The sequence below is a fragment of the Falco peregrinus genome, chromosome 6, assembly GCF_023634155.1.
Source record: "Falco peregrinus isolate bFalPer1 chromosome 6, bFalPer1.pri, whole genome shotgun sequence".
Taxonomy (NCBI): domain Eukaryota; kingdom Metazoa; phylum Chordata; class Aves; order Falconiformes; family Falconidae; genus Falco; species Falco peregrinus.
The window spans coordinates 11,721,067-11,735,615 of record NC_073726.1 but is presented as its reverse complement, the minus strand read 5'-3'; the positions used below and the strand labels follow the sequence as shown (position 1 = coordinate 11,735,615).

Here is a 14,549-nt window from a genome sequence, read left to right as displayed (position 1 = left end):
TTCACCTGAAAAAACTCAAATCTCTCTCAGCAATTTGATGCCTGCAGTCTCTGAAAAATCAGGTTATGAACAGATTATGACCAATGATGACAAGCATTAAGTCTGATTATATGAACAGGCTTGGCTTTTAAAAGGCCGGGCAAGCATTCAGGAACCTTCCTGGGACACAGCATAAAAAGCGGTACCACATTCTGCTATTTTAAAAACCCAGAAGGCTCTGAGAAACCAGCTCACTGTAGTTGCAATATTACATTTTTTTCTGAACCATTTATTCCCCTTTAAAGAGATTTTCACTGCAGTAGCAGCTGAGATGGATGCCCGTGTTCCTGACCCAAAAGGCATAAAGAGTGGCACAGTTGCAGCAATGCAGAAAAAAAGTAGGCACTTACATCCCAATCTGTCTAATCGCTTCTCCAAAATCGTTGTTCTTATTAGCTGATGCATGCAAACAAATACAAACTTCTGTTATTTGCATTTTAAATGGGAAGACACTCATGATTTGCTCCACCTGGAGGACGGATGCAATGCAGCCTTTCAGTCGTTACAATATTGGTATTCATAAGCAGCTGATTCCAATTAGCAGTTTTAGATAAACAGAATAATGGGTATGTGTACAAGTGACACTCTTCTTTTTGTCTGTTTACACAGAAAGCCAGACTTGCTCGAATTCGTGCAGCAAAGAGTGGGAGTGCTAATGCCTACATGCAGAGCAAACGAAATGGCCTACTGAGTAACCAGCTGCAGCAGGTAAGGTTTTTATATCCTCCACCTCCAGAGTAACAGCTTAATGACAGCCCAGCAGTAGCGTATTCTGTTTATCACCAGGGCCAGTCAGCTTGGGTCTTTAGGCAATGTTACCTTTGGAGGTAGATTAAGGAAGGATGAATTGGACAATTGCTATCATTAAAGGAAGCCTGTGAGAGTCGATGAGAGGGTATTAAAAGATGAGGGAAATAGATAGAAATGCTGGATTCAAATGCAGCCCACAGTTTTAGAGCCTGATCCTGTAGAAGACCTCATTAAGAAATTACAAAGCATTTGCCTCTTAGGAGGTAAGTCAAATTTATCTTATTTGGCTTTAGACAGGTAAAACATGGGTGACAAACCGAAGCTTCATTGTCAGCAAGGGAAAGAAATGATTTTTGGATACCATTTGCGCAGAAGGGTGTTGCAGAGTGAACAACACGCCCTGGAAGCACCTACTTTGCTCTAAGGAGAATTTTGATGATTACCTCAAGGGCACTGAAATCTGATGTTACCTGAAGCTAATTCCCCCTCTTACCCCTGCCGAGGAAGCCAGGACCAGTGGCAGGAGCCCCAGGCAGCGGCTGGGACTGGGATCCCAGTGACCCACAGGCCAGAGGCAGCCCCTTGGCTGCTCTGAGCTGTACCCAGCTGAGAAAGACTGAACAGACAGTGTTTTTTAATCCCTGCCATTTTCTGGCATTTAGGCAATTCCCTGAGGCACACAGGCAGGCTTTCATTCCTCTATGCCCTTTCTGTTCAATACATGTTGAAAAGCTGAAGGCTTTAACCTATAGCCAGAAGAGGAGGAAGTAGCTGTCTGTCTGTCTGGTCTAGCACAAAAGATGAGCAGTCAGAGCCCTCGTTTCCTCTTCTGCTTGAAAGAACTCAGATCTTTGAAATAAAAAGACACCAAATAGCTTAATTGCCATTCAGATTTCAAATATCCCAAAGTTGAATTGTAATCTTTCCTATTATCCCACTTCCTCCCCTATTCAGTTTTTTGCTTTCTAGTGAATAATTATGAAAGCAATTAATAAACAGTGGATGCTTTCTACTTAGTCCTTCATTCTGTGTCGGTAACATCTGCTACGCTCTTTCCAAACGCAGCAGACTGGGATCACTGACATGAATTTTTGTGAAAGCAGCAATACCACAAATTCTTTAGTGCTATGAAATGATCCCAGGAGGACTGCTATGTTTAATTTCCTTCAAATGAGGCACATTCCCAGGAAAAAAAAAATATTTTGCTGTCACTTAAATTTATGATAATTTTAAGCATGCGTTGATCCAACATTTAAAGCTTACATGTTGATTGCACTTGTAAATTGTACTATTCCATTTGCATAAAAGACCTAAGATGGAAACATTTAAAAGGAGGTGCAAGGAAAGGAAAGAAAATAGTTTGATTAAAAAACAAACAAGCAAAAGAAAACTCGGGTCCAAAATAATTTGGGTTATACCATGTAATTGAAGTATTGCAGTTACGCTACCGTGTACAATCCGGATTAGTTCTGATCAAATATTTGGATAAGAGTCTTCTTGTTCACAAATGAGGATAATACAGAGTTCTATGTATCCACAGTCCTCCAGCGAAGAAGAACAGGCCTTTGTTAGCAAATCTGGCTCTTCCTTTGAAACGCAGCACCACCACCTGCTTCACTGCCTGGAAAAAACTACGGTAAGAAGAGAGAACTGTCTTTTCCTGTGAACCCCAACACCAGCCTAGTTTTGAATGTTTTCAGTTATCTCTTCTAATTAATAAGCCCTTATATGAAAGCAGTTAGCTGGGAAGAAAAGCCAGTTTATCTTATTTTAATGCATTATACCCACTGCATACAAATAACAGAGATATCCTGGATGACAGCCTCATCTAGCGTGAAAGAGACTGGCATCAGTGAGATGACAGCAGTATACCCAAGCCATATATGTGACCTTCATTATGGTTTTCATGCACTCTATGAAAACATACAAATTTTTAACATACAAATTGTAGTCCTTACACATCCAATACTCAGTGCAGTCAAAGCAAGTTTTTGCCTGAGCAAATGTTGGGCTTTTGTACAGGGAAAGCTGCTGAGTATTTCCTCTGATACGAGTATGATTCTTACTGAAGGGACCGTAAAAGAGGATCCCCCGGCATCCAGCATTCCCCAAGTAATGCTTCTGTTATATTTAACAGAGATCACTGTGAATGTCTTTCTGCTCTTTCTCAAAAAAGAACAAAAACAAAAAAAAGAGAGAGAGATTAAAAAGTTTTCTCACAACAGACATTGCTAAATTAAAATATGGCATATGTATAATTTCATGTTCTCCTTTAGACAGTATTTATTTCTAAATAAAAAGGTCCAACTGTTACATCATTTAGATAGTCATATGTCATCTCAGAGGTGCTTATGTTTCCTCCATTCTAACTTTTGGAGTATTCATTTTTATATAATGCATGTAGGATGAACTGTCTTGCTTCCTGTTCAGAGTATAATGTGGTTTCTTTGCCAAGATTCAGACTGGGTCCTTTTGGAACACTTTTGAGACATTTCATACTAGAACCTGATAATAGCAGTCTATCTTAAAAAGTGTTCCACAGCTGAACATTACAAACATATTTAAAACCCTAGTAGTAGCCACAGGTCTTGTCAAACTCTCATAGAAATCATGGAAAACATTTCTATTCATTTGCTGGGAGTTGAATTTGGTTCCCAAAGTCTCACACTTCCTCTAATCATAATGGTGGAATACATAAGCCTTTTGGTTTTTTTTCTCTTTTTTTAAACAGACCTTTTTTTTTTTTTTTAAAAAAAAAAAAAAAGGATTAAGCCTAGAAAGCAAGTATAATCATCTTTCCTGAATCTGCATAGAATCTTTTTTTCCTTGTTTTTTGGGTCCTGCTACTGGCACTGAATTCATACGACACATGAACACAAAAATGTATGCAGGGATTCCAAATAGCAATCTGCAGATCATACATTCCTAAAATTTTAGTGGGAACTGGAAATTCTGGGCTCTCACCTTGTAGAATCTGGCAAGTTGCTGATTCATGGTATAACAGCAAGGGTGAGGTACCTTCTCAGCCTCTTGGCATCCTTTGAAATATCATTTGGTATAAGCATCAGTCCAGATGATACTAAGCAAAGGCATATTTTTCTCTTTTCTGCCACTTTGAAGTCATTAGGATAAGATCTCTTCTACTCTAAGAAATGCAGAGTTGGCAATGTTAGGAAATTAATGAAAATTACATTAATAATTAAAATAATTGCACTGAAAGATTTTACAGGCTTCTTTTAACTAATTTAAGAACAGTTAACTAACAAGTATAATCAAATCTATTAGTTTGAGCCATTACATCATTTCAAAATGTTTCCAGTCTATATTAAAAGTTCACTCAATACCCTCTTTAATGGACAAATTGAATTCTTGTTGGTTGCTCCATTTAAAGTTTTAGGAAGTACAAAATTACTTTTAATTGGAAAACTAGCAGAGTTCTTGGCAAACATACTGCAAACCACTGAATGTAATCTAAAGATGGCAATTAGGTCATTTTTCTCTCTGAATTTTATGTCCACTGTGCAATCACATTCAAAATCTTGATTGTAACTGACACAGGCCTTCTAGAAGTCAATTTTCAAGCAAGTTCTTTTTTTCCATATCACTTGAAATTGGCATTCAACACCACTCAGTTCCACATGAACTTATGTTGGAGTGAAGAAGAATAGAAGAAATGGAAATAACAATAATATGCCTGTAAAGATATTTCCATTTGTCACAAACACTAGGCCACAGTTGTTACTCTCTTTACTTTATTCACATATTTTATATTAGCACTGTACTGTAATTCTCCTAAAAAAAATCAGCACCTTTCCAATTAGTGCATCATTCTTTAGGGGAAAAAAATATTTTTTTCTCATTCTAATACAAAAACCTGCAGTTGGCTAACAAATTTGAAGTGAGTGAGACTAAGTAGAGTGTAAAATAATCCAGAACATGCTCATAAACCATTCCCCTAAACCATTCCCAGGATATGTAGACTGATTCCAGCAGTAACTGAAAAGATATTTTTTTTTAAAAGGAGGCTTTCTCAAACCGCACATGGATGTATCTTAATCTCTACTTAGTTTGGGCTGCTACTTCAAAACGACTGTTAAAATTCCTCCCTTCCCCCCATAAGCAACACCACTATTTCACACTCTTTCACACAGAAAGAAAATGTGGAAACCACAGTTGTGTGTGAAATGCTCCCTAATCACCTACTGAGTCACCATAAACTGTCTGTTTGCGTGACTTTGCATTCAGCTCTGTGACAACCCAATAAAACTACTGGCCATGCTGGGATTAAGCAAAGATTGCATGAATAAACAGTGCTTTGTTTAACTGAATCCTCAGTCTTCTAAACTGCTTTCGACACATCCATCTACAGTAATTAGGAACTTGATGCTTTTAAATAACCACCTCCTCTCCTATAATCAAAATTTCTATTTGATTGAATCTTTTTTTTTTTTTTTTCCCCCCACACAGATGCATACCTTGAAACACACTGTTTCAGATCCTGATTTCTAACACATCATTCAAAAGCTTTATAAATTCATCTGGAAAATATTTGAATTTTGTTGTATTATGGTTCAATATAATAAATCTTACGTATTTCCAAATTACATTTAGAGCATTTATGTAGGCACCACTTGCATTTTTATTAGTAAACATTATCCTCTATTCTGTGGTGCTTCATAGATTATACAGATATTTATAATGCAAACTACGTTACAATCACATGCTATTTTACAAAATAATTTGGATTAACATTTTCTTATTTAGAGCTCTGAGTGTTTTGTTCCAGCATTTACATTGTATTGGTATTCAGCCCAGGCTAATATGGGCTAAACACTATAATCAAGAATAAGCTGTCTAACTTTCCCAGTTTATTCAGTTGTGTCAATTTAAGCCTTTAAACAATCACGATTAATATGTTCACTTTAATTATCTTCCTGTGTGTGCTTTGTCCCTTTTGCTGGATTCCTCTGGGCTAGAACCACGAGTTTGTGGATGAGCAAGTCTATGAAGAGAGCTGCATGGAGGTTTCTACAGTCAATAGACCCCCAAGCCACAGCCCCTCTCTCTCGTCTCAACAAGGTGTTACCAGCACTTGCTGCTCACGAAGGCATAAAAAGACTTACCGCATCCCAAACACCACCATCACCGGCAGCCGTCCAGGCAGCGTACAAGAGCTCAGCACCATCCAGATCAGATGTGTGGAGAGGACGCCTCTGTCTAACAGGTACTTCACATGCAGCAGCACACCGAGAGCTGAAACCCCTTCCTTCGTTAGAGAAGAGATGTAGAGGTGCTGTGGCCTCCACAGGCAGGCAGGCAGTCATCCAAAAATGGATACTAGTACTGAAACATCCTGCACTTAGTTTGCTCCAAGCTTAATCCAAGATGACAGAATAGTCTCTCTGTATCCACTTCTGCCCTCTCATCCCCTCCCCACAAACTACTACGTACTATTTGCAGCAAATAGCAACCAGGGACCCCAAATGAAATAGAGCACCGAATATTATATGCCATGGACAAACGCATCAGAAGAAAAATTTAGCATAGAAAAATGTGCAATTCAGATATACGAGATGAGCAAGTGGGAAGAGAAAGGAAGGTTGGTCACTGCTGTTCCTACTAGTTTGGTTCAGAAGCACAGCACAAATGAGACTTCCTTGCATTTCCACAGAGCAGAAAAATAGAACTGATTCCCAGAGTCCTCAGTGTAATAGCCATAAGAAAGACTCTTATAAATAAAAAATATGAAATGGATAAGAAAAAATATATTGCCTAGTTTGAGGGGTTATTACAAAAATGAGGAAAGTGCAATTTAGGAGTCTGTAATTTACCGAATGTCTCAGTAATCTCACAAGTAAACCATTTGGCTTTCAGGTATATCTGAACACCCCCTCTGAAAACAGAGCAAAGTCTCAGGAGGCACAGAAGTGTTTTCTATTGAACTCAAATGTGCCACCATTTAAAAAAGAACTATTTGCAGCACTAGTTGCTATAGAGATTGGCTCGTTAAGTTACGTTTGGAGTAAGTTGCTTTGTATAGTTAACTAGGTTTGGATTTCATTTCCATGAACAATCCAGCAGCTTGTAGCTACTGAAATTTTTCAATTGCTGTGCAACGAGACATCTGGGCCAGCACAAAGCTCCGATCTGTCTTAGCTTTTCAGGAAGTACTCTGCCTGGATCCATCCTTCCTTTCTCTGCTAGAGGGCTTGCCTGCACCACACTTCCAGTCACAGAGGACGTAAAAACACAAAGCACCAGCCTTGTGCTAGAAAATGAGCTAAAAACCCAAACACAAAATGCCAGTCTGAGTTTTACAAGTTTCGTATGATGCTGAGGTACTGCAGCAACTCCACAAACACGTTAACTCAACCTCAACTAGTGCATATATCGCTGTGCCTTACTATTGAGGATGCAGAATATACAAAAGCTTCTTAAATAAGCACGGCGTGGAGGAACCAGTAGGAGACTGGGACTGGTCCTTAGTTCCCACTTTCCTCCACAGCAAGTCACTTGGCTGTGTCAGGTTTGCTCAAATGCTTTCCCTGTTCAGAAACACTTAGGTGGTGGGCTGAGAAAATTCTAGGCATGCTGAAACAATGGGAAGGAAGGGAAAAAGGGGGCCTGTCCATGGACATGGACCACCTGCTGCTGGGGCGCAGGGTTGGGGGGGGGTGCTGTGTTGCACCTCTCAGCTCTAATGGGGCAGGATGGAGATGGCCAGCTCAGGGAGCAGAATCAGGCACAAGAGAGGTTTGCAGTAACATGGACTTTCTTTCTGCATGGATTTTTGTTTCTTCCTCCAGCCGTTCCAGTTTAAATGCCAAAGTGGAAGAGTGCGTTAAACTAAACTGTGAGCAGCCTTACGTCACTACAGCAATAATTAGCATCCCGACACCTCCAGTCACCACACCCGAAGGAGATGATAGGCCAGAGTCTCCCGAGTATTCGGGAGGAAACATTGTCAGAGTATCTGCTTTATAAAATATAGAATTATTTATAAATTAGCATAAAGACCACTTGCAAGCTGAGCTCGAGGCAGTGAGAAACAAGTCGCGAGGAATGAGAAAGCTGACAAAAGACAACGCCCCTTGACGTGTGCGCCAGTGGCCACAGAGCAACAGGTTCAGGAGAAACAAAACACTTTGTGGGTTTCAGTGTCATAGCGTGTGAACCAAAAGGAGTTTCTTACCCCTTGTCCGAACTGATGCGTGGTGGAATCTTCTGTGACCATCCTGACTTACTATATGAGCACAATGAAATATCCCCATTGATGCTTCTTCTTATCATGAGAGCTCTTTTTAGAAAAACAAAAACAAAAAAAAAACACAACCCAACCACAAAACAAAAAATAGAAACAAACCTGTGTTCCTGCTGAATGCAAAACAACAAGAAACACTTTGATAACATGTCTTTTTTTCTTTTTTTCTGTTAATAAACCACACACTTGTTGAGGAACTATCAAAAAATGGAAGAAAAAATGCTCATATGAAATATGTTTGTACTGACTGAAAGAACTACAACCATAATGCATGCAAAAATTATTTGGAGCTGTGATCTCAGTTTACTTTTGTTGTTTTTCAGATTAGGCATGATAAAATATTACTGTAGAAAGGGGCATTTCCGTGCACTTACAAGCTGATTGTTAATGTTCCATGGTAGTTGTACAAATAACTTCCCTTTGAAAATTGCAGTATTTCTTACTCAAACACTCATTAGTGAACTAAAGGTGTTCAGTTAGTTCAATATTTACTATTGTTTTACCTTGCTTCCTAGGTACTGTTACAACTGCAATAAGTCATTGTACACCTGTTGTATCAGGAATCAGGATTTCTTTTTTTTAAGGTATTTTACACAAGTTCATCTACTCTATAAATTTCTAATGGAAAATATTTAAATAATCCTACAGCCAAACTGTGCACCACAAATGTGCTATTCAGTCATTGATCTTTTTGTCCACTGTCCTCTTTTACTGACAGTTTGTTGCCCACCCCGACATCACTGTAGCATTTGGGATTTCAAGGCTACTGACGAATCAACACAGTCCTTTCTGCTGTACCCATCTGGTCTACTTCTGTATTTTCAGAACAAATCTCTCACCCCAGTGTACTGTCACAGGATCAATCCTATCTGAATTAAAATTACTATAAAGGTGTTTTGGGGATCAGCTAACACTTATCTCCAAACCTCCCTTGTTGACATTCTGCAGCATCCAGTGTGTTGGCTACACTGGAAGACACAGACAGACATTCAGTAAAAACTATGGCTAAATTCTTTTTGTAATTACCTGCAAACTTGCATCCTAAAACTTGTTTGAGGATTTATAGTGTGTGAAGATATTTAATTACCTAAGAACACTGATAGAATAATGGATTGGGTCCCAAAGCTATAAAAATATAATTGATTTCAATTGAAATTTGCCTACATGGGCAGGCCTAAAAGCTGAGATTAGCTAAGGCTTTTTGGCTTCGTTTTTAAAAGACATTGATGTTACCAGAAACCTTCCTGATAAAAAAGTGTCATTGTTCTTCACGTGAGTGCATCAGATGTATCATAATGCTTCCTATATACATGACATACCATACATCATATACATCAAATATACATGGAATACGTGCATATCAATACATACATATATACATCAAAAACACTGGATCAGAAATAATTGCATGTCTGCAAAATAAAATATGCATATAAATCAAAAAGCTCAGTGCATTAGATGCCATTACAATAAATGATTAACACAGTTATTTAATAGTTTGAGTAGTGTATGTTTCAGTATAGTATTTGCTAGCATTCTATGACCTGAAAATTTACATTAAGAGAAAATACCCACTAAAAAACAAAACTTGCTGATAAAACACCCTTTACTGCACACAAATACTGGTCTTTCTCTCCACCTGTCAACAGAGATTGAAGAGTAGATGAGGGACTATCATGCTACAGTATACACATCAAAATCCAACAATGTAATATATTAAAATGCAACTGCAGTGATAAAGGGTATACGTCATGCATTAGTCTCTTATCATTTACTTATTTGGAAGCTTGGCTAATTTGCAGTTAAGTTCCCACTTTTTCTGCAAAACAGAACAACTTACTCATTGTAAACTGAGCTGCTATGTTTCTTCCAAACCTTAACGGAGCGCAGAAGCCCAGGGGAGTGCTCCTTCTCAGGAGCTCTGCCACAGTCGATCACCTGACGTTGCTCTCCTCTTTCACCCTGTTGGAAAATTGCAGTAGATCTGCTGAAGCTGGTGGGTCACGTAAGTTTTAACGGGGTTTAAAGGAGCGGCAGAATGGACCCAGAGTTTTTACTTGCATCCTACGTCTACCCATGGTTACTCATACAAAAAATGGCTTGGTCCTTATCTTTTGCCAAACAGCTGTTGACATAAGAGCTGCCTTGATATTAGCAATCTGCAACAACTTCTTCATGCCACATGGTACTTCTTGACTACTTAGATCAGGTAAATAATGCAAAAAGGCAGTTATTAAACCCTCTTTGGGACAGACTACACAGAACCCAGGAAACCTACTGACTCCATCAGGTCATGTGTCTTTTAATCTCTGTTTTCCTTTTTGTATGGACTAAAAAGAACGCACTACAGCAATACACTCGCATAACAGTTAGACCCCTGAAGCAACATGTACTTTCATTTTTAAAATGCAGCTTAAGGAATAATTTAGTATGATTTTGCAGAATTCCAGTCCTGTCTCCTATTTCCATGTGTCCCATGCAAAGTCATTAATTTATTCTGGACTTGGGAAATACACATTCTTTTGGTGTTTTAGGTGATTTAAATGCTGTTTTGGTAGTGAATGACTGTTGATGACTGTGTAAAATGCATCTGTACTGTACATGAAATGTAATTATTTCTGTGTATCATACAAAGAAACCGAGGTTGTTGTTTTGACGATTTTGTTTGACAGTCATATATCGTATTTCAGAAGGCAGCATAATACACGTTATGCTGAATAAATAGACATTTGAGGAGTATTTAAATAAAACATCTGCATGCTTGAATGGGTCAACTTGGTTTTGCAATAACTTATTCATGTAACTTTTTTTTTTCCTCTGGTAAGTTTGAAGGAACACTAAAGCTGAGGGCAACAAATGTCCCTGACACAAATTCCAGGCGAGCCATGAGTGAATCTGAACCATACTAGAGGCACTGGGACCAGGATGCCACAGCTCCATAATGCAGAACTGCCCTTCCGTGTGAGTGGGCATCACCTTCCCCTTCCCAGCCTGCAGCAGCAGAGAAAACTGGGGGACCAAATTATTTCCAGCAATATGAACTCCACCTCTCTAGCTGTACTTTTAAAAATATCCGCTATGTTTTCAATACGCCCAGACACCAACCGCTCTGCTGAACCTCCCAGGCTACAGAGCCTCCTCAAACCTGGTATCAAATTCCCTTGATAAAATATTAGTGCACAGATGAGACTGAACCGCTTCTGTAACACAACAGTGGGTAACAACACACCATGGATCACTTAAACAGGGCGACTGACAGTGCAGATGATGCTGATCTATCAGCTGTGTATAGTGTAGCACCAGCACGCATGACAGCCGCCTCTGCCAGGAGCTTCACGCTCTGGGGAGGAAGCAAAAGGTAAAAGTAATACCTGTCTGTGAATCGTCCCAGAGCATTTTTAAAGGAGAATGACTGTCCTCCCACGGAACAGCTACAGGAGACACACCAAAAATGTAAATTTAAGATTTTGAGGTTTTGGATATACTCGCTGTGGAAACACATTGACTGCTGTCAGAAGGCTTTTACAGTGGAGAGCACGATGCAACCTCAGTTGCTCCAGGGACAAGAGTGGCTTTCAGAGAGGAGACTGCTCTGGAGGAGGATAAATCAGTGAAACCATAGGATCAGTAAGTTTGGGGCAGTGACAGTGCATAGGAGGTCATATACTCTCTTTCCTGCATGTGGGGCCCACCAGGACTTTATTTTCCCATTGACCATGGAAACATCTGGAGATTACCACGTGTTCTGAAAGAGCACGCAGATGATGTGATGTGTGAACATGTGGCTAAAAGAACAGCTGGGAGTGAACACATTCAGATTGACAAAGTCTGTGAGATATATGTAAATACCTGGGCAGATTCATTTCCTACCTGACTACATTATCTATTTATCTGCCTTTAAGGTACCAACTTTCACAGTATCTATGAACAAGAAACAACTGGAAGTGGGGGAGTGCTGAACAAAAAGCAAGCAAATGCATAAAAACTCTGAAGTATTTAGGACATCGGAATTTTTTCAAAAGAAATGTAGTCAATCATACACAAGTTCTAAAGTTTTAGATACAATCTTAAGTCAGTAATAGTAATTACATGAATTAAACATAATGCTTGTGGTGGGTTGACCGTGGCTGGATGCCAGGTGCCCACCAAAGCCGCTCTGTCGCTCCCCTCCGCAGCTGCACAGGGGACAGAAGATACTGGGCAAGGCTCCTGGGCTCAGATAAGGGCAGGGAGAGATCACTCACCAGTTACTGTTCATGGGCAAAACAGACTCGACTGGGGGAAATTAGTTTAATTTATTAGCAATCAAGTCAGGGTAGGATAATAAGAGATAAACCCAAATCTTCCCGGGCTCGCCCGAGCGATGCAGGGGCCGGGGCTGGGGTCAGTCCCTCACACGCTGCCCCTGCTGCCCCTTCCCCCTCAGGGGGGCTCCTCACACCCCGCCCGGCTCCAGCCGGGGTCCCCCCGCGGGGCGCAGCCCCTCAGGCACAGCCAGCTCCAGCCAGGGTCCCCCCGTGGGGCGCAGCCCCTCAGGCACAGCCGGCTCCAGCCGGGGTCCCCCGCGGGGCCACCAGCCCGGCCAGCAAACCTGCCCCAGCCCGGGCTCCTCTCCCCGCGGGGCCACAGGCCCTGCCAGGACCCTGCCCCAGCACGGGCTGCCCACGGGGTCACAGCCCCCTTCGGGCACCCCCTGCTCCGGCGTGGGGTCCCACGGGCTGCAGGTGGGGATCTGCCCCACCGTTACCCTCCACGGGCCGAGGGGCACAGCCGGCCTCACCAGGGGCTTCCCCAGGGGCTGCCGGGGAACCTCTGCTCCGGGCCTGGAGCCCCCCTGCCCCTCCGTCTGCACTGGCCCGGGGGGCTGCAGGGACGCTCCGCTCACGCAGCCTCACTCCTCTCTCCAGCCACAACCGCCATTGTGGAGGGTCCTTTTTTTCCCCTTCTTCAACACGTTATCCCAGAGGTAGTGCTACCATCACTGATGGGCTCAGCCTTGGCCAGCAGCAGGTCCATCTTGGAACCAGCTGGCATGGGCTCCACGGGACACAAAGGAAGTTTCTAGCAGCTTCTCGCAGAAGCCAACCCTGCCCCCCACCCCCCTACTATCAAAACCTTGCCACGTAAACCCAACACAATGCTTTTATGGCAAAAACTTCAAAAACTACTTGAAAACCCCTTCCTCCTTCATGTTTAACCGTAGAGTTGCTGTGACCAAGAGCCTCTCTTTCTACTATTTATTCTTAATGCATTTCCTTTTATTTACGGGTTGCTTTGACAAAATGAACTGTTATAAAGAACAGAAAACATAGTTACCTATCCTTCAGAAAGCCTTGTCATACAACCTGCTGGCAGAAGAATCAATAACTCATCCAAAGACCAGGAATACTGAATTTTGGCTCCTAAAAGCATCCCCACACTCCCGAGTCATGACTGTGTGCTGCAAACCGTAGTCAGCCCCACGGCTACAGGCACAGTCCCACGGGCTCTGTAATGATTCACTGGGCTGAACAGAAACACCTGATGTGGGCAGGGGGTGACCCCCTTTCTAACACAGTCGCTCCCCTTAACATTAAGCAATTTCTGAAAAACATGAAGGAGCAGCTCCGTAGTTGTTTGTTGCAACAAGAAAGATTTGGTTCATAACAGTTCATGCTGCAGAGATGAAAGAACACACCACCCTTCTCCTCCAGGTACTCCTGCAAAACTGAGGGGGGAAAGGAAATAAAAGGATGAAGTAGTTTTCACTGCTGCAAGTATCTCTAAATTTTCCCCTCTTGTCAAGCAGCCTCTCTCCTACATATATCTTAAAGCTCTACTGAAAAAGAACAGGCTCACAGCAGCCTAGTCAATCAATTTTAAGGCTCTTTGAACAAGTCCTAGAAAAAGAGACACCTCATAGCCTGAGCACAGTCAAAGAAAAAGGTCTGAAAATGTTCCAATTTACAGCTAAGACCCTTTTTGACAAATGTGGTTTGCTACCCAAAATAGGATTCTTTCCCGAAATACTTATCGGTAGTCCTTACTAGGGAAGAGAATACTTTTATCATTATCGACACGTGGGTCTTTCCCTCAAATGACACTACCCCATCCTGAACACAGACAGGCTGAGGATTTGGGTAGCCTAGCCCAGGTGAGGTTACCCTGACCATGGATGCTCAGTGTTGTCAGAGTCCACAAACACTGTATCAAAGGAGCCCGACCCCAAACCAACCCTCCTGCTCTTAAAATAACCCGACTACACCAAATGGCAATGCTTCCTTACCCCCTGGGAAACCTAAAACCAAATCATCTGGGCTGTCAGTACCCCAAATTCTAGCTGTGGACTTCTCCAATGGATCTCCCTAGCCCAATTTGCCATTTTATTTCTTCATGAGCTCTAACCCAGACACAAGGAGATAGAGAGGCAACCCTCACCGGCAGCCTGGGCTGCCTCTCACGAGAGGCCTTCAGGACAGCCGAACGAAGCATGGCTATAGGAGCTTCCACAGACACTCCC

At 41.6% G+C, this 14,549-nt stretch overlaps 1 protein-coding gene and 1 long non-coding RNA gene across 2 annotated transcripts in view; one reads left to right on the top strand and one right to left on the bottom strand.

The window, feature by feature from the left end:
- Positions 1–10,824, top strand: part of KCND2 (potassium voltage-gated channel subfamily D member 2) — a 286,590-nt gene extending 275,766 nt beyond the window's left edge. The window contains exons 4-7 of the mRNA XM_013303287.3: positions 649–747; positions 2,330–2,425; positions 5,766–6,013; positions 7,596–10,824. Coding sequence (XP_013158741.2) covers positions 649–747; positions 2,330–2,425; positions 5,766–6,013; positions 7,596–7,773 — 621 coding nt within the window. The 3' untranslated portion in view covers positions 7,774–10,824. The remainder of the gene's footprint in view (positions 1–648; positions 748–2,329; positions 2,426–5,765; positions 6,014–7,595) is intronic.
- On the bottom strand, positions 2,458–6,023 carry LOC114013595 (uncharacterized). Its single transcript, XR_003556660.2, has 3 exons — positions 5,913–6,023; positions 3,754–3,934; positions 2,458–2,946 (listed from the first exon to the last, which is right to left on the bottom strand). It is a non-coding gene; the product is annotated as an uncharacterized LOC114013595 (long non-coding RNA).
- Positions 10,825–14,549: the final 3,725 nt, after the last annotated feature.